Here is a 27491-nt window from a genome sequence, read left to right as displayed (position 1 = left end):
TTCCTCGTGCCTCCCCCCCCCCCACCCCCCATGATAGTGTCCTTAGTCCTCAAGCAACCCTCCTGAAGCGGGTAAGAGCTTCTTCCCTCATGCCAGAAACCTGGGGCACCCTTCTCCCTGCCCCTGCTTACTGACTCCTCCCTCTTGGTCTTGGCAGCCCTGAGAACCTGGCTGTGGCTGTCCTGGGCTCTCTCCAAGAGCAGGCCAGGCCTCTCCCAGCACAAAGGAACTGTTGAAGTACTGCTCACTCCTGGTTCAGGCTGTGTGTGGGCCTCTCTCACAGGGAGGTGTCAGGCACACCTCTGAGTTGACCCCTGGTGGGAAGCTGCTGGGGCCTTTGGTAGCTAGCTCCCCTTTGTATCCCCAAGAATGTGCAGTTTTTGCCCTGGGTCTTTGAGCAGCAGCTCAGTAACCTGCAGGAGGCTTGGTGAGAAGCTCCTGGGGTCTTACCAGATGGAACAGACCATGTATCTTGAATCAGAGTTTAGGAGGCTCCATGTAGGCTCACTGTGGAGGAAGTCAGTATTCTACCCACCCTCAGTCTTTCCTTCCCCACACAGGTGCCAGATGGTGGGAGTTTGAAGCCACTGTGACGAGCTAGAAACAGTTATTTGCTCATTTCACCTCTACACATCTGTCAGTTCCTTCTAGAGCCAGTGAAATCTCCATCCAAATGTTACGAAATAAGCATGCTTTTTCACATGCTTTATTTGTGGCAAATTTCAAATATAAAAGTAGAATAAGGTGGTGGCTGGGGGTGTGGCTCAGCACTAGAGTACTTGCCTAGCATGTGTGAGGCACTGGGTTCTGTCCTTAGCACCACATAAAAGTAAAAATAAAATAAAGGTACTGCATCCAAGTATAACTAAAAAATATTTTTTAAAAAAGTAGAATAAGGTAACTACTTTATTTCTATAGATAGAAACTTAGAGGCTTCCCTCTGTTCCCTTCCTACCACCCACACCCAAGTGGATTATTTGGTAGCAAAGTCCACGTTGCATCATCTATTCAGGAAATAGTGTAAACCATGTCACAATGAAGATTCATGGTGTATCTTCAGTGGTTTTCTTAGAATTGTGCATAGGTTTATTGTTGCAGCCCATGGCCCCATAGTGTGTGGGGGTGCTGGCCTGAGCAGGAGTGGGGGTACTCATTCACATGGCTTTAGACACCCAGGCTGCTTTAGAGAGTGCCATCCCCACTTGGGCTTTTGTCTGTGCATGTCCAGCCTTTCCTTCCTCAGATTGGCTGCAGGTTAAGCAATGGATGTCATCATTTCAGCACAGGCTTAAAGACCTATCTAGGGAGAAAGGTGCCAGCTTTTCTAGAATCCTTTCTGAGGACCTTTGTATGTACCCTTGGCTCTCTACAGTAGGACAAACACATAAGAGCTGTGCAGTCCTGGGTGAAGAGGGATGCCTGCCCCCAAGCATGTGTCCCTAGAGCATCCCTGTAACAATACCTGAGATGATTACCTTAAAAGGTGGAGAGGTTTTGTTTTGTTTTTGCTTACAGTTTCAGAGGTTCTAGTCTATGATCAGTTGGGTCTGTTGCTTTTGTTCTTGTGGCAAGCAGTACATTGTGACAGGAGCATGTGGTGGCAGAAACTGCTCACCTCATGGCAGCTAGGAAGCAAAGAAAGAAAGAGGGGCCATGTCCTATTATCTCCTTCAGAGACTTGCCCCCCTGACCTCATCTCTCATTTCTTTTCACTAGTTCCCTCCTCCCCAAAATGCCATAAACTGGGGATTCAGGCTTCAGCACATGGGCCCTCGGTATAGGCACTCTGGTGGTGGGGGCCTGTGTGCCAAAGGCCGAAGACTAGCTCTTCCCACTTGGTCTGTCTCAGATTCCAAAAAAGATGGGATTGACAGTCCCTTTTCTATTGTCCCACATGTACCTGATTGTGCCTCTTGGACCTCCAGTCTAAATCCCAAAGTGCCCGGTGTGATGGTTAAGGAATCAGTTGCATCAAATTCATGTTCTAGGCAGCTGGGAAGTACCTGTTTGTGCCTATGGGACACAGGTGGGCCCACTGCTAAAACTTCCTGCCCTGCGTTTGGAACAGGTATGTTGGGGTTCCCACCTACTTCCCCAAGTGCTCCCTGCCCTTCCAAGAGCATCCTTGGCTCTACAGTCACCCTCCTCCACTCTGGATACCATTGCTACTGGCTCCTCCTGCTTGACCCCATTGCCAAGGTTGCCTTTCCCTTATAGACATTCAAGCATCAGCGTGCATGGGGCAAATGCTACCACACTAGGAGCTTCAGGGGCAGGCAAATATTTACCCCCAATTAAGAGGCCACATCAATGCAAATAAGTGTGCAGGAGGAGCAGCCACTGTTGGTGAAAGGAGAGGCAATGACTGGCTCCACGCCTTATCGAGAAAATATAAGTAGATCCGCATCTACCCAAGGACCCCTAATGAGAGGCTACAGCCCCTCACCTGGGAATCCTGCTTCTTTTGGGAAAGCCATTTGGCAGGGTTGTTGAGAGTTTATTTGGGGACTGAATCCTAAAGGAAGAGAAAGGTCCATGGTTGTGCCAGGCCACTCAAAACAGCACAAGGCTGCAACTGTCCCTGAGATGTGGACCTGAGTGAGCCCATAGAACTTTCAGAATGCCACCCTTCGAGGGTAGCAAGAGAAGGAACAGTTTCTGTGGTGGTTAGGCTCCAGTACATTTCCAAAAAGATAGTACAAGGAAAGACCCAGAATAGGACCAGGATGGGTGGTCTGTTGAGGGAGTGGCAGATTCAGCCCTTAAACAATAGTGAAAATTGATAGAAGACAGATTGTGTCAGCCAGTTCAGGTCCCTGGGTCTGTTCTGCCTCCCAGTGTCTCTTTCCTGCTGGAATCTTCAGGTTCATCCCTTCTCTAGGGTTTTGGCGTAGTCTCATTACCTCCTTTCCCATCCTTCCAACTCTTTCCTGCTTCCCAACTTGGAGGCCCAGGGGACACATCTTGTTTGTCCCATCCTTTTCTGACCTCCATATGGGCTTTGTTTGCTGGCATGCTGCCCTTGCCACAAGCGTCCCCATCTCTCCCCCTGTGGTTCCTTGCCCTGAGGGTCCTGCTGGCCTTTCTGAGACTGAGCAGGAGCACCAAGGTGAGGAACCTGCTCACATTTTGCTCCTGTGGGACCCAGTGCTGGTTTGGGTGCCAGGCATTCTCTAAGACAGACTGATCAGCTGTGAAAAGCTCTGTGGGGCTGTCAGATTTCTGAAGTCTTGTGTCTGCATTCTCCTCCCTGGTAGGCCAGGTGGGAACTAGGACATAGGGAGCCCTCACTCCATTGCACTAGATCCTTTTCCTGGTCCCTGGGGGCCTGATTGACTGCCCCTGGAATGCCTAGGTGGTACTCCCCACAGAAGACTCAGAGCTCCTGCCACCACAGCCCAAGAGGGGGAAGAGCAGGACAGGGTGTAGCAGCCACCCTTTGCTTTGCACCCTTTGTCCTCAGCACAGTTGGTATTACCAGCTGCCTTCAAGCTCTCAAGGGCTCACCCTCCTCCAGGGATTCCTCAGGTGAGTAGCCTTCATGCAAGATGTGGGGGGCGGTGCAGAAAGGGGTCCACAGAAGGACATAGAAAACAAAGGATTTTCTGCAAGGCTTCCTGGAAGCTGAAGGCCCCTCTGTGCACTCCTAAGCTGCGGGACACATGAGCATATGGGCAGGGCCTTCCGACCTTCACGCCATGCCCCCAGCTCCCACACAGCTTCCAGGAGGTTCTCTGGATGGCTGTTGGTTCAGCAGAGAGTTCTGAGGCGCCAACTCATTGCCAGACCCTGGAGTTGCCCAGGTGTTGTGCCTCCTCCCTCCTGCCTGGTAGCAGGACGATGTCTGCTCAAGGACAAGGACACTCTGTGCCGCCAGGCTTGCTGGGCCTGGGCAGCATTCCGCTCTGTGAGGACTGCTGGTTCAGGAGTATGTGGGTACCCAGGGCTCTAAATATACCAGGGTGAGATCACTGGGGTGGAGACGAGGCCATGTGGCAAGCCCAGGAGCCCCATGGGTACAGGAATCCCAGTGTCAGGGAGCAGTTGGCCCTTTGCAACTGACCTCCTCACTGCCCAGTCTTCTCTTGCATTGAATCTCTGCCCATCGCATGTTAGGGATAATACAGAATCAGCTGTGTTTCCTGTTGGGTCACCCCACCCCGTGACAAAGCTTGAAGCGGATGTTTTAGAGCAGTCTGAATGTGTTCACAGACAAGAACATCAAAAGCAAGGAGTGAATTGGCTCATTGGCAGAGGGACAGCTTTGTAAGAGCACTGTTGGCAGCATGGAAGCCACTGTCCTTGCTCTGTGGTCACTGTGCAACTTTACATCAGAGGAGACATGAATTCTCTGCCTTCAGTGGGAAATGGGCAAAATATTAGGAAAGCCAGGAAAACATGAGGCCAGCAAGATGTCCATATGCTAGACTCTGGAACCTGGGCCTGTGCAACCTCACAGGCAGACATGGCTAAGGTTATAGACTGGAGGAAGGGAGTTGATCCTGGATCATCCCCGCAGATCAGGGATCTGTGATGTGAGGAGGCCTCAGCCCTTGCTGGCTTTGAAGATGGAGGGAGGGCTATGAGCTGAGGGATATAGTACCCTCCAGAAGCTGGGAATAGCCATTGGGTAATAGCAACAAAACAGGGACCCGGGTTCCACAGCCATAATAATGGACATCTGCCGACACTCAGGAGCAGGAAACGAATTCTCCCCCAAGAGCCTGCAGAAAGGAGTACAGCTGCAAGCACCAGGATCCTAGTCCAGGGAGACCTGGACTGAACTTCTGGCCTCCAGAGCCTGAGATGATAAATGTGTGCTATCCAAGCAGCTAAACTGGTGATAGAAACTAACACCACAGTCTTGCAGGATGTGGGAAATCCTCTTCTCCACCCTGTTCTGGCACCTAGTGGGAATGTAATTGATGCAGTCTCCCTGGGGGCTGAATGAACATCCTTCTCAAACCTGGGGCCTGCTGCTCCTTTGCCTACTGGTGCATTAGCCTGGAATTGAGTCTACCACAGATGCTGATTGCAGCCTTGTTTGTGATGGCAAGAGGATGAGGCCTGTGGTCCCCACTCCCGCCCTAGCATTAAAGTTCAACCTTCCCCCTGCTGGAAGGCACAGATGAACCAAGTAAGAGGTCTATTTGATGCTGGATGTTTCTGATGTTAAGTGAGAAAAAAAGCAAGGTATAGAGCCATTGCTGGCTTGCTTTGGTTTTTAAATGTGTGATAAGTGTATATATGTGCCTACTAAATGGTATATTTGGGAAGGAAATACAAGGGACACTCCAGTGGCTGGGTGGGATGTAGTTTTCTTTGCCTTTTTTTCATGTAGCTTTTACTTGTATTGTGTGACTGCATTGTGCGCAGTGTCACGGCATGCTTGAGGGGTTGGTGTAATATGCCCGTTGTGTGAATCTCATGAAAGATGGGGGCTTTATAGGGTTGTTTCCAGCCAACCTGTCAGAAACCTTGTAGCTGCTGGTAGGGGGTGGCTGGCCTGCATCCAGATCCTTCATCAGGTAGGTTTTGGCAATATGTGTCCAAACTGTCTTAAAACCAGAAGTTCTTCATTTCGATGAAGTCCAGCTTGTCTGTATTTTTTCTTGGACAGTTAGTGTTTGGGGCTCCTACGAAGAAACATTTGCCTATCCCCAGTTTGCAAAGATATTCTCCTATGTGTTTTCTAGAAACTTGTAGCTTGTTTTAGTAGTGTATTCCTTCAACTCTTGGTGGACACCTGCTTGTTACATTTGGCTACTATGACCTGCAGTGTTGGGTCAATTCCCGGCTTCTGTAAGCAGGAGTTTCCCTAGCATGTGAGATCGCTGTTAACAACCAGGAACACTGGAGACAGTGGGGTTTCTGCATCATCTCTGTCTGTGCAAAGTAAAAATAATAGTACTGGCTCCATGGGCTTGTTGTAAATATTAAGTTATATACAGAAAGTGCTCAGAACAGAACTGGCTCATAGCAAGATCATAAAAGGAAGGGATGGAGTGCATTTTCCACACTGCCAGGTAAAGTCCAACACCTTCTAAAGTGTGCGGTACCCAGGACTACCTGGCATTACCATAACTGCTGGTCTGCATGTATCCCTTTATGAATTCAGTTTGCATTCTCCTGCTAAAGTTGGTCGCTGGAGCTGACATCGGCTATTTTGTATGCAAAGGTGCCAGTTCATGCCTTCTGTCTGGGGCTTTGTGGCCCGTCTCCTCCCAGTTTATGATGTTTTACATACACGTGTGTGTGTGTGTGTGTGTGTGTGTGTTATGTATATATGTATGTATATATGTATGTGTGTGTGTGTATATTTCCCCCCAGTGGTAGTTGGACACAATACCTTTATTTTATTTATCTATTTTTATGTGGTGCTGAGGCTCAAACCCAGAACCTCGCATGTGCTAGGCGAGCACTCTACCGCTGAGCTACAACCCCAGCCCCTGTGATGTTTTACTTTTTATGGTGTGTTCAGATGAACTCTAAAGGCCTTGTTAATGTCATTAAATTGATTGGTTTTGGAGGGTGCTGATCTTTTGATTTGAAACTTTGTGCATTTTGTTGAGTTCTTCAGCCCCAACACCCCTGAGGAGGCAGAGTTCACCTCATATATCAGGAGCAGGCCTCATTTCATAGCATCCCGAGTGTCAGCTGGGTGAGGGGAGGCAGGTGTGAACATGTGTACACCAGAGGTATGCCATGCCCTGGAAGAGTGGACAGTTGGGTGGAGGTGAACACTGGGTGCCATGCCAGTCCCGGGAGCAGGTAGGAGGCTTCAGAAATGGGAGTAGGCTGGCCCTGGGCTACCCAGCCTTCTAGAAGAGAAGACAGGGGCCTGACACATGACTCTTGTTCTACAGATCCGGAACATGGTGGCGGTGTTGGAAGTCATCTCCAGCCTGGAGAGATACCCCATTACCAAAGAGGCACTGGAGGTGAGTACCTCAGCCCAAGCCTAGGGGGGGCAGAATGGGGAAGCGAGGACAACCTCAGCTGTCTTTCCTCAATAATTACATGCCTTCAGAGGACAGAGTGGGGTCATGTGCCCGTGTGCTCTCTTCCCATGCAGCACTGCACGAATGAGGTGTTTCTAATCCTTGACCCTACTCCTTCCACACCCTGCACATCTTGGCCTGTGCATGGGGAGGCTCCAGTGAGTGGCACTGTCCCTAGCCCTCCATTTGAAGACCAGGTTTGCTGTGCCATTGCCTTGGCTGTGGAATGTTCTCAACTGGCAGGTGTTCTTGCAGTGGCCTTGATAATACCGAGTTTCCAGGCACCAGGAGGCTGTGTGACATTGCTTCTGAGAAATCTGCCTACGACCCTGGGACACTAAGATCTGAGGACTGTCTTTGAGAATTTATATCATCACAAAGGACCAGAAATCCCTATTTGCATCTGAGAAGCTGACAGTTTGGGGGTCAATGGAGAAGGAGTCATTTCAAAGCTGGGGGCACTTCTCTGGATCAGCTCCCTTTTCATGGGGAAGTCCCTCTCCTAAAAGTATGTCACTCTCTCTGTTTATAGGAAACACGACTTGGGAAGCTTATCAACGACGTCCGTAAAAAAACCAAGAACGAGGAGCTCGCCAAGCGGGCAAAGAAGCTGCTGCGCAGCTGGCAGAAGCTCATTGAGCCAGTGCACCAGAATGAGGCAGCGCTGCGGGGGCTGGCCGGGGCCGCTGGCTCAGCCAATGGGGGTGCCCATAACTGCCGGCCAGAGGCGGGGACGGCTGGCACACCCAAGAGCATCCATGACCTGAAGAACCGCAACGACATCCAGAGGCTGCCTGGGCAACGGCTGGACAGGCTGGGCAGCCGCAAGCGCCGGGGGGACCAGCGTGACCTTGGACACCCTGGGCCACCTCCCAAGGTTTCCAAAGCTACTCATGACCCTCTAGTCCCCAACTCATCCCCACTCCCCACCAATGGGATCAGTGGGAGCCCAGAGAGCTTCCCCAGTCCCCTGGATGGCAGTGGGCACTCGGGCTCTGAAGGCAGCCGCCTGGAGCCCAGCGAGAACGACAAGCACAGCAGCAAGATCCCTGTCAACGCCGTGCGGCCGCATACCAGCTCCCCAAGCCTGGGCAAGTCCCCTGGACCCTGCTTGCAGACAAAGGCTTCAGTGCTGCAGCAGCTGGACAGGGTGGACGAGACTCCAGGCCCTCCCCACCCCAGGGCTCCCCCTCGCTGCTCTTTCAGCCCCCGGAACTCACGGCATGAGGGCTCCTTTGCCCGGCAGCGGAGCCCATATGCACCCAAGGGCTCTGTGCCCAGCCCCTCACCACGGCCCCAGTTGCTCGATGCTACACAGGTGCCATCACCGCTTCCACTGGCCCAGCCATCCACACCGCCTGTGCGGAGGCTAGAGCTGCTCCCCAGCACGGACAGCCCTGTGCGCTGGCTGGAGCAGTCTGAGGGCCACCAGCGGCTGGTGGGGCCAGGCTGCAAGGCAGGGCTGCTTCCAGCTGAATCCCTCCTGTCACGGGCAGGTTTCTCCCCAGACTCCTCCAAGGCAGACAGCGATGCTGCTTCCTCTGGTGGCTCGGACAATAAAAAGAAAAAGAGGTACCGACCTCGAGACTACACGGTTAACTTGGATGGGCAAATGGCTGAGGCGGGCGTCAAGCCCGTCCGGTTAAAAGAGCGGAAGCTCACCTTTGACCCCATGACAAGACAGATCAAACCTCTGACCCAGAAAGAGCCAGTGCGGGCAGACAGCCCTGTGCACACAGAGCAGCCACCTAGGACAGAACTGGATAATCAGGAGGCCAAGGCTAGCCTCCAAAGCCCCTTTGAGCAGACGAACTGGAAGGAGCTGTCGCGCAATGAGATCATACAGTCCTACCTGAGCAGGCAGAGCAGCCTGCTCTCGTCATCAGGCGCACAGACCCCAGGGGCTCACCACTTTATGTCTGAATACCTGAAGCAGGAGGAGAGCACCAGGCGAGGGGCCAGGCAGCCACATGTGCTGGTGCCTCATGGGCCGCCCACGGACCTTCCAGGGCTGAGCCGAGAGGTAACACAGGACGATCTTGACAGAATCCAGGCCCACCAGTGGCCAGGGGTGAACGGGTGTCAGGACACACAGGGTAACTGGTATGACTGGACACAGTGCATATCACTCGACCCGCACGGTGACGACGGGCGGTTGAACGTTCTGCCTTATGTCTGCTTGGACTGACAGGCCCGTTGGCCACAAAGTGCATTCCCACCTTGCAGTAGCCAGGGCAGGCGGGTGGCTGGGCCCAGCTGCCTCCAGCAGTTGGCAACCCGGGAAGTCCAGCCCAGGTGGGAGGGAGGGGGCGGGAGTCACACGGTCTCTGCGCTCTTCCCTCCAAACTCCTCCTTTTGTGAAATGCTGCTACCAGTTTACTAACAAAATTGAAAAGGAAGGACCGCGCAGAACGAAGGACGGCAAAGTGAGTTCAGAACTCTATAGCAAACCAGCTATAAAAAGCGTTAGTCCCCTATCCCGGAAGAGGTGCAGACACTCTCCAGCACCTGAACACTGGGACCTCAGTTGCAGGCAGGCACAGGAGAGGTTACGTTTAACACAGCGACAGACGTATGCATCTCATCTCTGTATTTTCTGTTCTTTGATTTAGCCCAGTGTCTGTGAGACAGCGGGTTGCACCTCAGCCTGTGTTCGCACCCCACCCAGCCACTGGCCAGCCAGTGTTTTCCATCATGCGCTGGAAGCTTCTTGGCTGTGGCGAGCCACTGGCAATATGCAGGCTGGCCAAAGGGCCAGCTAGCTTAACCCACACTCCATGGGCATCCACCCATTTGTATCTGGTTTCAGTTAAAACCCAGTTCTTAAAGAAATGCTGCAGAAATTTAAGTTTTCTTGAGTTTATTTTCATCCTTTATTCCTTCTGACCACCAGCCAAATAAATTTCCTTTCCTTCTCCCTTTTCTTTTTCCTTCCTATGCATATCTAGAAAATTTCACCTTTCTGGAGCGCCCCCCCCCAAAAAAAAAAAAAAGAAATCCCAACCAACCAACTTAGAGTAACCGCGGGTGCTACTGGTGTGTAAGCTGTACTGCTGGGCAAGAGGGGAGACCTGTCTGTACGCTGGAAACACTCATAACCATTCCTTTAGATTCGTTTGCCTTATGGTTATTTGTCATAAACGCGATTTGCAAAAACAAGGAGCCTTAGTGAATGTACAGTACCTAGACTTCTGTGTTCTCAGGACACAGAAGGGAGCAACTTTGCTATTTGGTCCAGTAAGTGGACACCTTGTGATATAAATGTGGAAATAAAAAAAAAAAAAAAAACCATTTGCACAACCAGTCTGGAAATCGTTTCTCATTTGAATCTTCACCACTAATCAGCCCTGTCCTGGATTATGGCTTAGCCAGGGAGTCCCACATCTAGACTTGCAGGCTCATAAGGCAAGTAGGTTACAGTTTTCAAGTTGCCTGTTAGCTTTCTGCTGCATTTAGTGGACTTTTACTTGTCTTTCTTTCAGCGCTACCTGCTAGCTTAGGGCAACAGTCCACAAAACAGTATCAGGGAATGTTACCCTGTCTCATCCAGACTTCACCCACCCCACAGAGAAGCCCTCTACAGCAGGCTCCATAGCTCAAGTTTATCATTTTATCCCACAAATATTTTTAATTCTTAACATGGCATGGCCCAGAGGTGCAGAGCTGTGTGTCAGGCATCCCAGCCCTGGGCTGCCAGCTCCTCATGCATGCCTGAGGCTGCCTTAGTACCTGGTTGGTGATGGGTTTGTTTTGTTTTTTTGGTGGTACTGGGGATTGAACCCACATCCCCAGCACCCCCCCCTGCCTTTTTTTTTTAAATTGTAGATGGACACAATACATTTACTTTTATATGGTGCCAAGGATCAAACCCAGTGTCTCACACATGCTAGGCAAATGCTTTACCACTGAGTCACAACCCCAGCCCCCTAGCCCTTTTTTAAATTTTCAGACAGGATCTTGCTAAATTGCCAAGTCAGGCCTTGAATTTGCCATCCTCCTGCCTCAGCCTCCTGAGTCACTGGGACTACAGGTATGCACCACAGTGCCTGGCTGATGCTGATATTTTTAAAAATAACTTTTGATTATAAAATGATAGTTCATCCCATTTGTCCCTGAAACTATCAACTAAGACTCTGGCTTGGGGGGATCTAGAAAATCTACCGATTTCATAAATGAGCAAACAGCTACCCCTTCAGAGAGGTAGGTGCACAAGAGTACATTAAGGGGTCCTGGCACATTCCTTCCAGCCCACAGGACCACAGACCACCCAGAACGAGAGTTTCAGAACAACAGGGATTTCTGACAAAGGCTTGGTGAAGAACACACCCTATACTCCCACCCCAAGAAAAGGGCAGTGGGAGACATGACTTTGAGGGCAGTGTGAGATTGCTCCCATCTAACAGCTGCATGGCTCTGAGCCAGTCTTTCGACTCTTATGCCCTTGTTCCTATTGGAGGATGAAGAGTTGTGAGGACTAAATTTTAAAAATTTAAAAACGATAAAAGCTTAAGAAACCAGAAATATGGCAGTGGAATTGTGACACAGCTATGCTGTGGAGTAACTAGCTACTTTCCTACCTCCACTATAGCTAATTAAGCTCGGCTTACATTCTGGTATCCCTAGAATGTGATGTTATTCTGTGACCAAAGGTCATAGGCACAGCTGGAGGATATTAGGGTACAGAGGTTGACGACCCATCAGCGTCTCCTTTTCTCAGACCTGGGCTTTGGCACAGGCCACTACTCCCACCCCACTTGCAGAGACTACCACACCTAGGTCTTAAGTATGCAGAAAGCCCAGGGTACACAAATTGTCTACTTTCCAGAACACAACGATAATTTAAGACAGACACCCACCAGCATTTGGAGTTAAGTTGGGTTGCCACTTTCTAACTTGCCAAGTAAGAACATATAAAAGAGAACCAACTCCTCGTCGACAAGAAGTTGGTAGCACATGACTTTTGGAACAAACCAGTCCTTTAGTATAAGATCATATTGCTGAAAACAGTCTTCTCTTCCTCCACTAGCGCTTGAGGGAGTGGTCTATCCGGGCGGTCCTTGGGCATCTTTTGTCGTGCCAAGTACTGCCCACTTCTGCAGCGTTCTGGAGACAGGTGTCCAAGCTGGCTGTTATGGCCACGGCCCCCAAATTAGCCGTGTCACCTGAGACAAGTCGCTTCCCCTCTGGGCTTCGGTCTGCCAGTCTGCGAAATGGAGATAGTTAACACCTACCGCACAGCGTTCCTCGGAATCGGAGGGATGAAGCTCGGGCCAGGCTCGTCAGCCGCACACTTCGGTGGCTCCCACAACTCGCTGAGAACAAGGTCAGGGCTGGCCCTTTCGTCGGAGTCCGACTACGCGCGTCCGCCCTGGCACTGCAGTGTTAAGCTGGCTCAAGGAAATCTTTTCACAGTCTAGTTTTTTCCCCCGGAAGGTTTTTCAACTTCTCGGTGTCCGTAACCGTTTAGCTCTTGCTCGGAATCTTGCTCGGAGGTCGCCGATGTGCCGATGTGCCGCTAAGCCCGAGGTTTAAACCTCCAGCTTGATCGCCCATCCAGACTCCAACAAGGCAGCACTCTCGCGCTTCCACTCGCCCATTCCGTTCGGGGCTCCGCAAGGGTCCCCAAGAGAAGCCCAAGAGGGAAAAACGAGCTCCACTCCCGGTACGAGTAACCCCCTCGTTTCACTTCCGGGTTAGGAATCGCCCCTTCCGGGAACGTATCTCCAAGAGGGCGGGGTCTGCACTCCAGACGTGGTGGCTGGCGCATCGGCCCGCGCGCGGCGGTGACGTACAAGAACAACTACCAATGGGGAGCGGCGCCAGCTGACGCGCCCGCCCCGCCGACCCCGCCCCCGCCCGGCGTCGGGCCGTCGGGCTGGCGGGAAGGGGCGGCCGCTGGGGCAGGATGGCGGCTGCGGCAGCAGCGGTGGGCGCGGGCGCGGGCGCTGGGGGTCAGGGTGCGGCGGGCAGTGGCGGAGGGGCGCGCGAGGGCGCGCGGGTGGCAGCGCTGTGCCTGCTGTGGTACGCCTTGAGCGCGGGCGGCAACGTGGTCAACAAGGTGATTCTTAGCGCCTTCCCGTTCCCGGTCACCGTGTCGCTGTGCCACATCCTGGCGCTGTGCGCGGGACTCCCGCCGCTCCTGCGCGCCTGGCGTGTGCCCCCCGCGCCGCCTGTCTCGGTCCCCGGGCCCGGCCCGCATCCATCGGCTGGCCCGCTGCTGCCGCCACGTTTCTACCCTCGCTACGTGCTGCCACTCGCCTTTGGCAAGTATTTCGCGTCCGTGTCAGCGCACGTCAGCATCTGGAAAGTGCCGGTGTCCTACGCGCACACTGGTAGGTGTCACGTCCGGCCAGGGGGGCGGTGGCTGGGGCGCGCCGCCTGGGGCCTCGGTGCAGGGTTAGGAGTGCATCTCCCTGGGCGCTTCCCGGTAGACCAAAACCCAGAACTAAGTCTGAGAAGCCGCCAGAACTTTGGGCTGAGAAGGGCCAGGCACCAGACTCTCGGGGAGGAAAGGGGTTAGAAAGGAACTGGAAGCTGAGTAGGGCGAGCCCAACTGTTGGGGTTGGGAAGAAACCCTACAAAAAGCGAAGGACTGAAGAAGTCTGAGGGGCTACCAAAACCTCCATCTCACGAGAGGTGGAACAGACTCCTGGTGAATTCGGGGAAGTCAGGCAGCCCACTGAATGCCCTTTCCTCTTTTTGCAGTCAAGGCCACCATGCCCATCTGGGTGGTCCTCCTGTCCCGGATCATCATGAAGGAGAAGCAGAGCACCAAGGTAATGCCCTGGCAGGAGCCTGGGCAAATGGGGGATTCCCAGCAATTGTCCAGCTGGTAACTGGTGGTTCAGGCTTCTGGCCTGCAGACCGCCTGGCTTCCTGTCAAATAAGGAAGTCAGTGTAGAGTTCTCCAGTGGCCCTTTTACTGCTAATGTCCTGGAATCACCCTGCAAACAGTGGTGTGTGGGATGTGTATCCCTGAGTGATCTCTGTGGTTTAGTTTCAGGAAAACCTCCATCCCTCTCAAGTCTAACTCTCTTTCTCTCTTTCTTTCTTTTTATAGTTGATTTTTTTAAGTCGTTGATGGACACATACCTTTATTTTACTTATTTCTTGATATATGGTGCTGGGGATCAAACCCAGTGCTTCATATGCGCTAAGCAAACACCCTGCCACTGAGCTACAAGCCCCAGCCCTTTCTTTGAGTTTTGATTCCCTACCTGCATTGCTGGTAGGTGATGGATGGCTTGGTCCCATCTTGGCAAGGTACCTTCAGTGGGACCAGGGAATGGATCGGAACTCTCACAGATTTTTACTTCTCTCCAAGAAAAAAATGCTTAGATAGGGGACTTTGGGGATCATAAGATGCTAGACAAAGGAGTTTGGTGTTGGCAAAATCCAGCAAAGTCTTAGAAATTAAACCAGTCAGGAATTGTGATGGAAGGGAAAATAGCAAGTGGGACTCAAGGCTGCACAAAGAAGATGCTCCTGGCACAGTCCAGAGCCTGTTGAAGATGCCAAGCCAGGGTATTTCCTGGCTCAGTGCAAGAGAACCTGTGGGTTTAGCCAGAACCAGCCTTGCCTTGTGTCTGGAAGTGGAAACGAGACTCCTGTTGTCCCAGCTGGAACCCATTTCATGGTGGACACAATGCCTTGTCCAAGTGGTCAGTTTCTGGCATCCTGTACTTTATGTAACTCGGAGCAGCAGTGCCCTGGATCAGCTTTTAGAAATTGGGCCACCTCTGGCCAGGATTTTTATTCTAGCCTGTCTTTATCCTAACAAGTCCTGTGTGTGCTCTGTAGCACTTCCCTATGGTGACGTCAGGTGTGATTGGCCTCCTGGGGGTCAGAATTGCCTGGGAGGTGTACAGCTACGTCACCTGATAGCACATGTGTTTATCAGGTTTCTCGTTGGACAAGACATTGTACCCAGCTTGGCAAGTTGCCAGAAACTTCACACAGTTTGGAAAAGACTAGGGATTAGCCCTGATAGGTAGACAGACTAATGATAACGATGTGATAATTTCTGGACCCACCCCACAAAGCAGATAAGGCAGATCTTTGTTACCTGATCTCAAGGGAAAAACTGAACTTCAGAGAAGAGAGTCCTATACTTGAGAGCCATAGCCAGGAAGGCAGAAGCTGGAATTCAGGTCCTCCAGTCTGTTACCTTCAGTCTGCCCCTTCAGGGACATCTACCTATTTTGAGAATATTCTTTGTAGCTCAGGAGTCAGGAGAGTCAGACATGAAGTATGGATTCTGGAAACTGGGAGCTATTTAGCCACCTGGAATTCTGTGCCTGTTGGAAGGCCTCTTATCATGTTTGCTGCTGGTTCATTCAACCAGCAGTTGCTGAGTGGCTGCTGTGTGCCGGTCACCTGGAGAGAGCAGCAAACATGACTTTCCCTAAAGCTGGGCCTAGTCCGATGTAGGCCAGATGATGTGGTGACTTTTCTAGTGGGTTGCTGTATAAGCTCAGGCCTGGGCAGTAGGAACATAGCACATAGAACCTACCAGGGTATAGGGAGGTCAAGATCAGTTCTTCTGGGTGGATGAACTGAGACCTCTGGGGTAAGAGGTCACTAGCAGGAGAAGGTGGAATGTCCTAGCCAGGTGACTGTATTAGAGCCTGAAATAAGAGCGAGTGGTGGGAAGCCTCTCGGAGGACTGGGGTTTCAAATCCTGATGCTTAGCCAGCAGCTGGATAGATTTCCTAGGTTAAGACCAGGCCCAGCTGTGGCTCTGGGCAGGGTTCTTGATGGGGGTGACAATATGGGCAAGACTGCCCACAAGGACACAAGCCCTGCCCCAGGTGCTCCATCTTCTCCCACTCACCCCCAACAGCTCTGTCACAGCAACATTAATTTCCAAAGTGGCAGATGCATGTCTTAGGTGAGGGAGAAGAGAGAAGCTGAGACTTTCCTGCAGGCCTTGGGGTGGGTGGCCCCTCTCTGCTCTGACGGTCAGCCTGTCCTGCCCTCCTCCTCCAGGTGTACTTGTCACTCATCCCCATCATCAGCGGCGTCCTGCTGGCCACCGTCACCGAATTGTCATTTGACATGTGGGGACTTGTCAGTGCCCTTGCTGCCACACTGTGCTTCTCGCTTCAGAACATATTCTCCAAAAAGGTATTTGGGCACCCTCACAGACTAGCATGATGTTTCTGCGGTATGGGGATGGCAGGCTGGTGGTGGCTTTGGAAACACTGGCCAAGTAGTGATTTCTTGATGTTAGAGAAAAGAATCCTTGTTACCCTTTCTGCTTGTTTCTTCTGATTTTCTGTTCATCATATTGTTGAAATTTTTTTCTGTTATAACATTAATATGTGCAATGTGGAAAAATAAGAGAAAAGCCCAATAAATTATTTGTTTGGCTGGTTATTTGGGGTACCAGGAATTGAGCCAAGGAGCACTTAACCATTGAGCCACATCCCTGGGCCTTTTTATTTTTTGAGACAAAGTCTCGCTAGGCAACTTCCTAGTGCCTCACTAAGTTGTGGAGGCTGGCTTTGAACTTGGCATCCTCCTGCCTCAGACATCAGAGCCACTGGATTATAGGCATGCACCACTCCCAGCTAAATTAAAAAAAAAAAAAAAAAAAAAAAAAAAAAAAAACCTTCTTGAACACCTAATATGTGCCAGGCACTGTGGTGGATGCTAGAGAAAAAGAATCAAGAAACCCGTCTTCCTGCCGAAGGTTGTCTACTTTATGGAGTCAGATCTACAATATAGTTCCCTAAAGTTCATAAAGATAATAAGTATTCTGTTTTGTTGTTTTTGTTGCAGTGCTGGGGTTGAAGCCAGGGCCTTGTGCATGCTGGGAAAGTTCTCTACCACTGAGCTACACCCCAGCCTAAGTTATGATTACTCTTAATGTTAACTTTTTTCCCCACAAAGTTCTTAGATTTGTAGTATTCTAGGTACATTTAAATTTTTGCTTTGTTCATTTGCTCTTATAGAATAGCATCCTCCCATATCATTAAAAATTATTGCTATTAGGGGCTGGGGTTGTGGCTCAGCAGTAGAGCACTCGCCTCACACGTGCGAGGCTCTGGGTTCGATTCTCAGCACCACATAAAAATAAATAAATAAAATAAAAATATTGTGTTCAACTACAACTAAAAAATATATATTTTTTAAAAATTGTTGCTATTAATTAATGTAATTCTCACATACTTTCCAGATGCCACAGTGATGCAGTCAGTTCCCCCATTGGGAATCAGTCTGTTTTCCATTTTTCATTGTAAATGTTTCAGTGATGAACATCTTTGTGCATAACATTTTTCTGACTCAGGTTTTTCCTTATGATAGACTAATAGTTCTTGGGTCAGAGGATATGAGATGTTTATAACTTTTCTATATGTTGCCTGGTTCTTTTCAAGAAGACCAGTTTAGACTTAAACCAGTAGAATATCAGACACCTGTTTCACTGCGTCTTCTCCAGCATTGAGTGTTGCTCCTTTTTTTTCCTCAGGTCTTTATACGTGGAACATAGTGCTTATTTCATGCATGTGCTGTATGTCTCATAGATGCAATTGCAGGTTTGCTCCCCAAGGTCAGATTTCAAGGTTAACATACAGTCACTGTGTTTGGGCCTGAGTACCTGGAGTACTCTTGCCACTTATACTTTGAATCGTCTTCAGGTATTGAGAGATTCACGGATCCACCATCTCCGCCTGCTGAACATCCTGGGCTGCCACGCTGTCTTCTTTATGATCCCCACATGGGTGCTGGTGGACCTCTCAACTTTCCTGGTCAGCAGTGACTTGGTGAGTTGGCCACCACTAAGAACTCACCATTTTCTTAAGTAATTTCAAAATAGGTGCTTTGTTGGGGAGATATGGTTCTGTGGCCACTTTGGAGCAGTCTTTTGGTATCTGTATTAGTCCATTTTCTGTTGATGAAATATCTGAGGCAGGCTGACAGTATAAGGAGGTTGGTTTAGCTCCAACGTCCAAACAGCATGGAACAGGCTTGGGTGAGGTCTCCCCTGACTATATCACATGATGGACGAGAATGGTGGGAATGTGCATGAAACAAGAAACCGGAAACTGTGGGATCTAAAATTCTGTGTTTCTCAGTTTTCCGTTGCTATGGCAAAATACCTGAAATAATCAGTTTAAAAGGAGGAAAGGTTTTGAATCAGTTTCAAAGGCTTCAGTCCATGGTTTCTTGGCCCTGTTACCTTAAGCCTCTTGTGGCACAGTATATTATGCAGAAAGCACATGGCAGAGGAAGTCTCCTCATGTCATGATGGACAGGAAGCAAAAAAAGAGAAACAGGAAGGATCCAGTTTTCCCAATATCCCCTCCAAAGGCACACCCCCCCAATGACCTAACTTCCTCCCACTAAGCCCTACCCACTAGTGGTTCCACCACTTCCCAATAGAACCACTGGCTGCCAACCAAGCCTTTAATACATGGGCCTGTGGGGACATTTATCCAAATTGCAGCAAATTTCTTACAGGATCTGCTTCTTGTTCACTTAAGAACCTCCCACTGAGCCCCACCTCCTCAAGATCCTACCACCTCAACCCCACCACACTGAAGACCAAGCCTCCCAACAAGGAACCTTCGGAGGACCACCATGTCCAAACCACAGCAGCATTTGACAGCCAGCCCTTTCAACATGTGGCTCTTTTTTAAGAACATTGCACATAGTCCAAGAAGTGGACTTTCTTTGCATTTCCTTCCTGGTGTGCTTGATCCCAGGTGCTAATAGATGCTACACTTGGACTGGGAGCATAAAGGCGGTAAACACCCGCACGGGTGACTCTTTCCTGTCCTGACAATGTCGTTCACATCTCACTTTGATGTTTTTTGTTTTGTTTTGAAACCGGGTCTTGCTATGCTGCCCAGGCTGCTCCAAACTCCTGGGCTCAAGCAGTCAGTCCTCCTGCCTCAGCCTCCCAAGTTGCTGAGCTGCAGGCTGCATCTGGCATCATTCCCACTGATCGACTGGCTTACTACCTTACCTGTTTTTTTTAATTTTTTATTCATTCATTCATTCATTCAGAGCTGGGGCTGGAACCTTGGCCTCATACTTGCTAGGCAAGTGCTCAACCTCTGAGCTACCCCTCTGTCCCACTATGACTTTTCTAAACCATGCTCGCAGGGCTCAGATCCTTTATGGGATCAGCCCTATCAGTGTTTCCATTGACTCCAGACATAGTCATAAACACTTGAGCACTGGAATAAAGGTCTTCCTGCCACCTGCACATTCAGCCTTGAGAATGTGTTAGAAACTAATGCAGGTGACTATGGTAACAAGGAGGGAAATGTTATTCTTTTTGATCTGAATTAGAAAGGACAAGTAAATGTTTATTGAGGGATAAACATGGTCCAGCTGGATTTGTGTCTTTTTCTTTTTCTTTTTTTTTTTTTTTTTTTTTTTTTTTTGATTTTTCAGTGCTTAGGATGGAAACCCAGGCCTTACACATGCTAGGCAAATGTTCTACCACTAAGACACATGCCCAGCCCCCAACTCCCTCTCCTAATTACTAATTTTCAGAGCAAAGAGTTGAAGTTCACTTTAGATATTGATCAGGAATAGTTGAAATTTTCTGCTTTTTATGGGACTCAAGGGAGTTCTTTAGTTTTTTCAGTTTTGTTGTATATATCATGTGTGTGTCAGTTACATCAATTCTTTTTCCTATTCAAATTGTCCTGGTTTAGCTGAGGGACCCCTTTTGATTGGCTCCCTGTGCCTTCAGCACCACAGTCAGTCTTTGATATCAGCTTTGGTCCCAGTAGATGCTCAACACCATCTTGGGTACTTCCTGACCCAAACCTGCCATCAGCTGCTCCTTTAGGAGCCCAGGTTGCTTTAGAGGGATAGGGTATTTAGTGCCACAAACTGGGTGATCTGTGTGCTTATTGCTGTTGAGTTGACATTCCTGTTAGGCCTTTGCAGTGAAAAACAAGATGTACACATAGTTGATTCTCCAGATCTACAGATTCCATATCCACAGAATCATCCAACTTCAGATGAGAAACAAAAATTATGTCTGTACCAAACATGCACAAACTTTTTTCTTGTCATAATTTCCTTAACAATGGAGGTTAGCACGTGTTTCCATAACATTCCCTTCTGTCAGATATCACACATCATGTAGAGATGATGTAAAGTCTACACCCCTGTGTGTGTAGATTCTATGCAGATATCCATGTAGGGGACTTGAGCGTCTGTGGACTTTGGTTGTGGGGGCAGGTGATGCTGGGACTTGAGACTCGTGGGGACAGGTTTAGAGTAATTAATTCTAACTCTGATTTAACATTCCGGGATCTTTACTGCTTTGATGTTTATTTACATATCTTCCTGTCACGCTTGGTTTCTCTCCACGTTTCTTATTTATTTAACCTACCAGGGTTCTGCCTTTACGTTAGTTTGCCTGACTTCTGTGTGTGGTCACTTCAGAGTGAGACGCCCTGGGGATGAGACACCCACCACTGGAGTTCTGAGAGCACCTTAAGATTTCTTTGCAGCTTCATTTGTCCTTAAAATATGTTCCATTAAAGATGAGCCATTGAGACCCTGTGCTCTCAGGCCCCCTGAGAGCGTTCTTGGTGGTGTGCATGTCATCGGGTTGTTGTGCAGCCCGGTGGCTTGGCTCCCATTTGTTTTCAGTTCTCCCCAGTTGCTTCCCCCAGGCACTGACCGTGTGGAACTTTAGAGGCTGGAGTGTGCAGCTCAGTGGGAGAACACTTGCCTCACATGCAGAAGCCAGGGGTTCAGGCCCCAGCACCGTAAAACAGCAACAAAAGCTTTTATGGTTCCAAAGCCAAACTAACAAGGTCATTCAGACAGGTCTGGCCTCCAGCATGCTGCCTCTGCCGTATCGCCTTGTATGACTATTATTTGGCTCTTGGCTTAACCTTTCAGAATTTCTCTTTGCAAATGGAAACACATTTGTATATTTGTTAATATGCTCCTTCCTTACACAAAAAACGACATTTCATTTTATTGTATCTTATTTTATGTATGTGCATACATACCCTCACTGTGTTGCCCAAGCTGGCCTTGAACTCCCACCTCAGCCTTCCACATAGCTGGGGTCACAGCTGCACACCACCATGCCCAGCTAAAGTGACATTTGTGTTATGAGTTAGATATAGAGGTTGAGTATCTTGAGACCAGAAATAGTTCAGATGTTGGAGGGTTTTTTGGTTTTATCTTTTGATTTTGGAATATTTTCATAGAATTTACTGGCCAAGCATCCCTAACCCAAAAACCTAAAATCCAAAATGCTCCCAAATCCAAAACTTTTGAGCAGTCAAAGGAAATATGGTCCTAAGAAAAGGAAATTAGCCTCAATTGCATTTTTCTCTCTCTTTTATACCCTTGCTAGTTGACCTCTGCTATAGCATGGATATTGAATTCCCACAAAGGCCTGTTGTTCACAGCTTGGTCCCCAGGATGGTACTATTGGGAGGGAATAGAGCCTTTAGGTGAGGGCCAGTGGAAAAGCCTGAGGTCATTGCAGGTGTGCCTTTGAAGGGGATTGTGGCCTCTTCCTGTCTGCCTCTGCTTCTTGGCTGAGTCAAGCTGTTTCTTCCACCACATATTCCTGCCATGATTTGCCACCCTCACCAGAGGCCCACAGCATGGGGTCAGTCAATCTTAGACAGGAATCTCTAGAACTGGGAGCCAAAATAAACCTTTTCTTTTTATCTGTTAACTGCCTCAGGTGTTTTGTTATAGCGCTGGAAAGTTGACTCCTGCAGTCTGTAGATACTCAGCAGCAGGCTTCCCTGGCCACCTGTCCAGGGGCCGGCTGCCTCCTCCTCACCTGTCTGGCTGTCCTGGGACCAATAGAGGTCCTGTGGAAAAAGCAGAGAGGTTTTGTGGTCCAGCTCTGCTAGTTGTGTCCTCTTGACTTCAAGATACCTTAATCACAGCGGTCTCACTCCACAGAAGGTCAGAATGGCTAACTGAAGTTTGCTTTTGCTTTTTTTTTTTTTTTTAATATTTTTTGTTTAGTTGTCAATGGATTTTTATTTTATTTATTTATTTTTATGTGGTGCTGAGGATCGAACCCAATGCCTCACACATGCTAGGCAAGTGCTGTACCGCTGAACCATGACCCCAGCCCCACTTTTTTTTTTTTTTTTTTTTTTTTTTTTTTTTTTTTTTTTTTTGACGTGATGGGGATGTTTGGAACCCGGCCTTTCACATTCTGGGCAAGTGCTCTACAACTGAGCTAAACCCCCAGTCCTTTTTGTTCTTTTTAAAACTTTGAGGCAGAGTCTTGCTGAGCCACCCAGGCTAACCACAAACTTGCAATCCTGCCTCCATGTCCCGAGTAGCTGGGGTAGTGGGCGTGCACCACCACACCAGGTTTAACTTAAATTTTGATAACATCCCCTCTCCTTGTGTTAGTTTGGACTAAGATTGGTTTTGGGTGTGGTTGGTTGGTTGTTTTGGTGCTGGGATGGAATCTAGGGCCTTGTGCATGCTGAATACACACACTACCATGAAGCTATGCTACACCCCCAACCCAAAATTGTTTTGGAGCACTTTCAGAGCCAGAGTTTGGTTTGATCCTGACAGGAACAGTATTGGCCCAGTAGAGCAGGGATCAATCCCTCCCATTTCCCCTCTGGTAATATAGAAGAGGACATCCAGACCAGGGAGGTCCAGCAGTTTGCCCAGAGGCCTGCTGTAATGGGCGTACACCATTGCTCTCAGATTTCCAGGTTCTTTGCACATTCAGGCGCCGTCTGTCCATGACCTTCCATCCTACAGAATGCATCATGTCCAATAAGTAAACTATTACTTTGACCCCAGAGCTCCCAGCCATTCTCTGTCCAGGAACAAGAAGAGTTTTGGTTTCTGTCTAGCTCTGCACCCTTTGGGCACCTGGCCTTACCTCTCCCAGCCACTACCTCCTTGGCTTGGAGATGGTCAGTGATTATTGTGCCACATCAGAGATTATATGTATAAAGTACCTAGTGTGACACGATGACCACATGCCTGGACTTGGTTCCTGCCAACTGATTGTAGGGCCCTGATAAGACAGATGCAGCATCCCCTCCCCCCACCTCTTCAAGTGGGCATGGAGATGTGGGGCTGCTGCTGTCCACTCATCCTTGCCTCCCTGTCTCTGCAGACCTATGTCTCCCAGTGGCCCTGGACACTCCTGCTCCTGGCTGTGAGTGGCTTCTGTAACTTTGCCCAGAATGTCATTGCCTTCAGCATCCTCAACCTCATCAGCCCCCTGAGCTACTCTGTGGCTAATGCCACAAAGAGAATCATGGTCATCACAGTGTCCCTGATCATGCTGCGCAACCCAGTCACCAGCACCAATGTCCTGGGCATGATGACGGCCATCCTGGGGGTCTTCCTGTACAACAAGGTGAGCCTTGGGGGAGGGAGGCTGTCCATGTCGCACCCAGGAAATCACTCAGATTGGTGGAAGGGGGAAGGGAGGGCCCTGGCAGGAGCTAGAGGCCCGGGCTCTGTTTCCCAGCCGGGTCACTGACCTGGATGCCACACCATCTGCCTGGCCTTCCTTTTCCTGCATAGATGACCTCAGGTCATCACAGCACTCCAGTTATGGTCCTCCAGTCTTTGGAACCTTGCCTGGGGATTCGCTCCTTCCTCTCAAAGGTATTAAGTCCCATGTTAAGTATGTGGCCTGGCTCACAGGGAGGACTTGCCTTCTCCTTCTGTCTGTTCTCTGTGGTTGTCTACTAACCACTTGGTGGTCATACTCGAGCCCTGCTCAGTGTTGGCCTTCAAATTGTGAGCTACTCGACGACCCCTCCTGGGTGTGTCCTGGTGAATGAGCCCCACGGTCTCATTGCTCTCTTTCCTGTGCAGACCAAGTATGATGCAAACCAGCAAGCCAGGAAGCACCTCCTCCCAGTCTCCACCGCAGATGTGAGCAGCAAGGAGCGCCATCGGAGCCCACTGGAGAAGCCCCACAATGGCATCCTCTTCCCCCAGTACGGGGACTATCAGTATGGCCGCAACAACACCCTGACAGACCACTTTCAGTACAGCCGACAGAGCCACCCAAACTCGCACACTTTGAACCGCTATGACGTATAGAGCCTAGAGCTGGGGCAGGGCCTCCTGCGACTCCCTCCCTCAATCCCCAGCAACGTCAGAGACTCTGACAAGCAGTGAATGTACAGCCCTGCCAGAGAACGGTGGGTGACTTACCACCGCAAGACCCAGGGGCTCCTGGCCCCGAGTGGGCAGAAGGGGGTGTGACTGCCGCGTGGATGGCGATGGGCTCTGGGCAGAGGGAGATCCTCATGGAGACCAGGCACGCTCTTTCTTCCTGGAGTCCATCGTCAGGGGCCATGACCCTATGGAGCTCTTGACCAAATTTCACCTTTCCACGTGGAGTTCTTCCTCAAGCAGTGTATGTCACACTCCTTACTCAGCTTTCCAGGTGACATCCCGGACCAGAGAAGGGGGATCCCTATGGATACAGACCTGGAGTGATCAGGAGCTGATTTCCTGGGGGGTCGAGGAGAGGATTGTGGGGTGGTGCTTGAGAATGACAGACTAGCTGCTTTAATTTCACTGCCCAGACATGCATAGGACCAGGTGGGCATCATGTGGGTCAGTAGCCTGGGAGAGTCGCTCCGGACACCGCAGCCACAGAGGCGGACCCAGTCTCCCAGTCAGTCCCAAGGCTGTCTGCAGTCACTGGCATGCGCTGCAGAGAGCCCCGCAGGTGGCACTGGACTCCTGGAGCTTGAGTCTTTGACTTGCAGGTTGGAGTTGGCATCCACCTAAGTCCAGGGGAAGGGAAATCCTCGTCCACCTTTCTCTTCCCTTGCCAAAGCAGGGCACGTCCCCTCTGCAGGCAGCACACGGGATCTGTAGGAAATCATGTTGTGTTCAAGCTGTTTTTCTGTAGTACTTGTTCTCTTTAGATGAGTCTTGGCCACTTCAGTGATGACTTGGAAGGCTGTTTGGTGGGGAGATCTTGATTTTATGAGGATCTTGCATTTTTCTAGAGAATTTTATAGTCGTGTGTTTTTATGCCATGGTCCCCATTAGGGGACACAGCAAAACTGGCTTTGGATCAGAAACCATCATTTCTAAATGTTTAAAAAGAAGAAAAGTTCCTACTGGTGATGCCTATCTGACTAGTTTGGTAATAAGAAAGAAGCAATGAAGTTCTGAAGCTTTTCTCTTGATGACCACGATCACTGAAAATGGAAGGAATCCAGATGATCTCAGTGTTTGGTGTAATCGACAACACCAGTGTTTTGCGTCTGTGATGTTTGTGTTGTGTGTAAGGATGAATTGTCTCCTGGATAAGGGGAGAAGGGGGAGCACCAAGCTAAAATTTTGTTTGCCAAATCAGATTCTTTGGTCAATAATGGTTTTTGAGCTGGGCACAGTGGCACATACCGATGGTCCCAGCTACTGGGGAAGCTGAAGCAGGAGAATCCCCTAATCCCAGAAGTTTAAGGCCATCCTGGGCAACAAGGTGAGACCCTGCCTCAAAAAAAGAGAAAAAGAAGTTTGGCTTTGGGTAGAATCATATCAGGAAAATTATAGGACCCCAGGGTGGCAGGGTTCCAGTTGTGGCCTTAGTCTTCTGGCATCATGAAGGGACCATTCCCTCATGGAGGGGACCACTGGCTTGGCTTCTGGGGTCTTTGGTGATATCTGCCCTTGTTTCTTCAGCACTGTCCTCAACTTCCAGCTCCACGTGGGGAGTGAGTCATAGATAGGACAGCCGTTCCCCTTTATCTCCTGTTGAGTGCAGTGTTTCCCCACTCCCAGAGGAGGCAACACTGTTTCTGCTGCACTCAGGGTTTGGTTTGGTTTTGTTTTGTTTTCTGCTTTTGATAATTGCAATTTTGTATTGAAGGGTTTGGTTTTCGATGGGCCACTTTGCTCCTTGCCGAAGTTACTCATCAGAAGCCTCAGGAGAATCCCTGTTTGTCCATCTGTTGTTCATTGCTTAATAGTATTTTGATCCCAGGGTTTGAGACAATTGCTGGGTAAAATAGGAAGACACAATCCTGACGGTGTTATTTATGAAAAGATCTTGCTGAGTGCCTTCACCAGAAGCTGTGGATCTGCGGTTGAATTGTTCTCACTGGTGAATGCAGTTTTGCATTGCAAAGGTGTATGGTGGTAGTTTATGATTATAGTTAAGTGATTCCCCAAACATATCATTGAACTCCAAAATGAATTATGCCTCTGTTTGGGTTTAATGAAATTTCTGATGTTACTGAAATTTGCCTATTAACATGTTTTCCTTTTCCAAAGCAAGACATGCTAGTGAGAGGAAATGACTGTCTAGTTTTATTATGGTTTATAAATTAATAAATGGGATATTTAATTCTGTACATTAACGTACAGCAAGTCCATACACTGGAATGAATGCGACAATCATGTTAGAGCAACTTGTCAGGTTAAAAGTCAACGCTTTCAAGTCTTGAAGGTTCCAGCTTGACACTGGGTCTTTTTGAGGCCTGTGTCCTGGCCTGCTGCCCCCTCCTCCTCGTGTGGGCAGCTCTGCTCTCCTCACCCTCGTTGATGGGGTTGTAGTGCTTCACGCCTCTGTGACGTGGTCTGGCCTGTGACAGTAACTCCTACCCAACTCCTTCATTTTACAGAAGGAGAAACAGGCTTAGAGGGCATTTTTGAGTAGTGTTTGTTCACTGTTGTGACTTGGTATGAAATTTTTATGCACCTTATTTTAAGTCATTCGTTTTGGGGAAAACCAGACCTTTATGACAAAGGAGATAAGCCAAATAACATTCGAATGAGGAAGGACTTAAGTTTTTGAATTTTGCTGTGTATCTAGTCTACACCATGTATCAGACCCTTTATTACCTCTGGACCATAACCAGACCTGAATACCTTAAGGTCTTACAGCCTTAAGAATCCAGAACATTAATTTATTAAAAGACCTGAAAATTCCAATTTTTTTTTAATTGTCACCTGTTTGCAAGACTTCAATGCTATCGACTGTTCTGTGGGAATAACTGTATATTCATGATGGCATTTACCAAAAATAAATGATGGTCTCCAGGGAATTGAGATTGGTCTCAGATTTGAGTGACCCTGTGTTCAGCATGCCCAGCAACAAAATGTACAAGAGGTTGACAACTGCGGTGGCTTTGGTCCTCCCGTCTCGATGTATTCACCTATTTTTTCCCCTCTGGGCCAGAAACTAGGATGTGATTTGTGGGTTTTCAAGGAGGTAGGAGAGACTCGGGAAATCCAGGCCCATTGTGGTGGCTGTGCTGTAGCTCATACTGAGGTCATGTGCCCGGTGCAGTGGTGGGCTTTTTGCCCATTTTCCCATGTTGCTCAAACCACCCCTGCCAGAGACTGTCCTCCAAGCCCAGCTGAGGAAGACATGAGCAGCCACAGTGGCGTGCAGCGTCTCAGTGCATGACCGACCCTCTTGTTCAATGATTTACTAAGCACTTAATGTGTGCCCAGTAACAGGAACTGATACGTGTAAGGCTGCCACCCAGAAAGCTCCCACCTTCATCTGCAGATGTG

General features: G+C 49.4%; 2 protein-coding genes and 1 long non-coding RNA gene across 7 annotated transcripts in view; 2 read left to right on the top strand and 1 right to left on the bottom strand.

Annotated features, from left to right (window-relative positions):
* MED26 (mediator complex subunit 26) overlaps positions 1 to 10800 on the top strand; it is a 53621-nt gene extending 42821 nt beyond the window's left edge. The window contains exons 1-3 of one of the 3 annotated variants that reach the window (XM_081287856.1): positions 2050 to 2068; positions 6867 to 6941; positions 7534 to 10800. In XM_081287856.1, the coding sequence (XP_081143982.1) occupies positions 6876 to 6941; positions 7534 to 9189 (1722 nt within the window). In that variant the 5' untranslated portion in view covers positions 2050 to 2068; positions 6867 to 6875 and the 3' untranslated portion in view covers positions 9190 to 10800. Of the gene's footprint in view, positions 1 to 2049; positions 2069 to 2123; positions 5138 to 6866; positions 6942 to 7533 lie in introns of those variants that run through there. The other 2 variants (XM_081287855.1, XM_081287854.1) reach the window with 2 other exon arrangements.
* LOC308645611 overlaps positions 1 to 12609 on the bottom strand; it is a 30683-nt gene extending 18074 nt beyond the window's left edge. For both annotated transcript variants that reach the window (XR_014021242.1, XR_014021243.1), the window contains exon 1: positions 11858 to 12609. This is a non-coding gene — a long non-coding RNA (uncharacterized lncRNA). The remainder of the gene's footprint in view (positions 1 to 11857) is intronic.
* A 151-nt stretch (positions 12610 to 12760) lies between these two features.
* Positions 12761 to 27016, top strand: SLC35E1 (solute carrier family 35 member E1). 2 transcript variants are annotated; one of them, XM_081287857.1, is made up of 6 exons: positions 12761 to 13333; positions 13707 to 13777; positions 15990 to 16127; positions 17642 to 17767; positions 23107 to 23352; positions 23820 to 27016. In XM_081287857.1, the coding sequence occupies exons 1-6, from the start codon at positions 12907 to 12909 to the stop codon at positions 24048 to 24050; spliced, it is 1239 nt and encodes a 412-aa protein (XP_081143983.1). In that variant the 5' UTR covers positions 12761 to 12906; the 3' UTR covers positions 24051 to 27016. The 2 variants fall into 2 exon arrangements, with proteins under 2 accessions (XP_081143983.1, XP_081143984.1); XM_081287858.1 differs by lacking the exon at positions 15990 to 16127.
* Positions 27017 to 27491: the final 475 nt, after the last annotated feature.

This window comes from Spermophilus citellus (genome assembly GCF_964194105.1).
Source record: "Spermophilus citellus genome assembly, chromosome: 3".
NCBI lineage: Eukaryota > Metazoa > Chordata > Mammalia > Rodentia > Sciuridae > Spermophilus > Spermophilus citellus.
The sequence above is the reverse complement of the archived record's forward strand: the minus strand, read 5'-3'. Positions and strand labels throughout refer to the sequence as shown.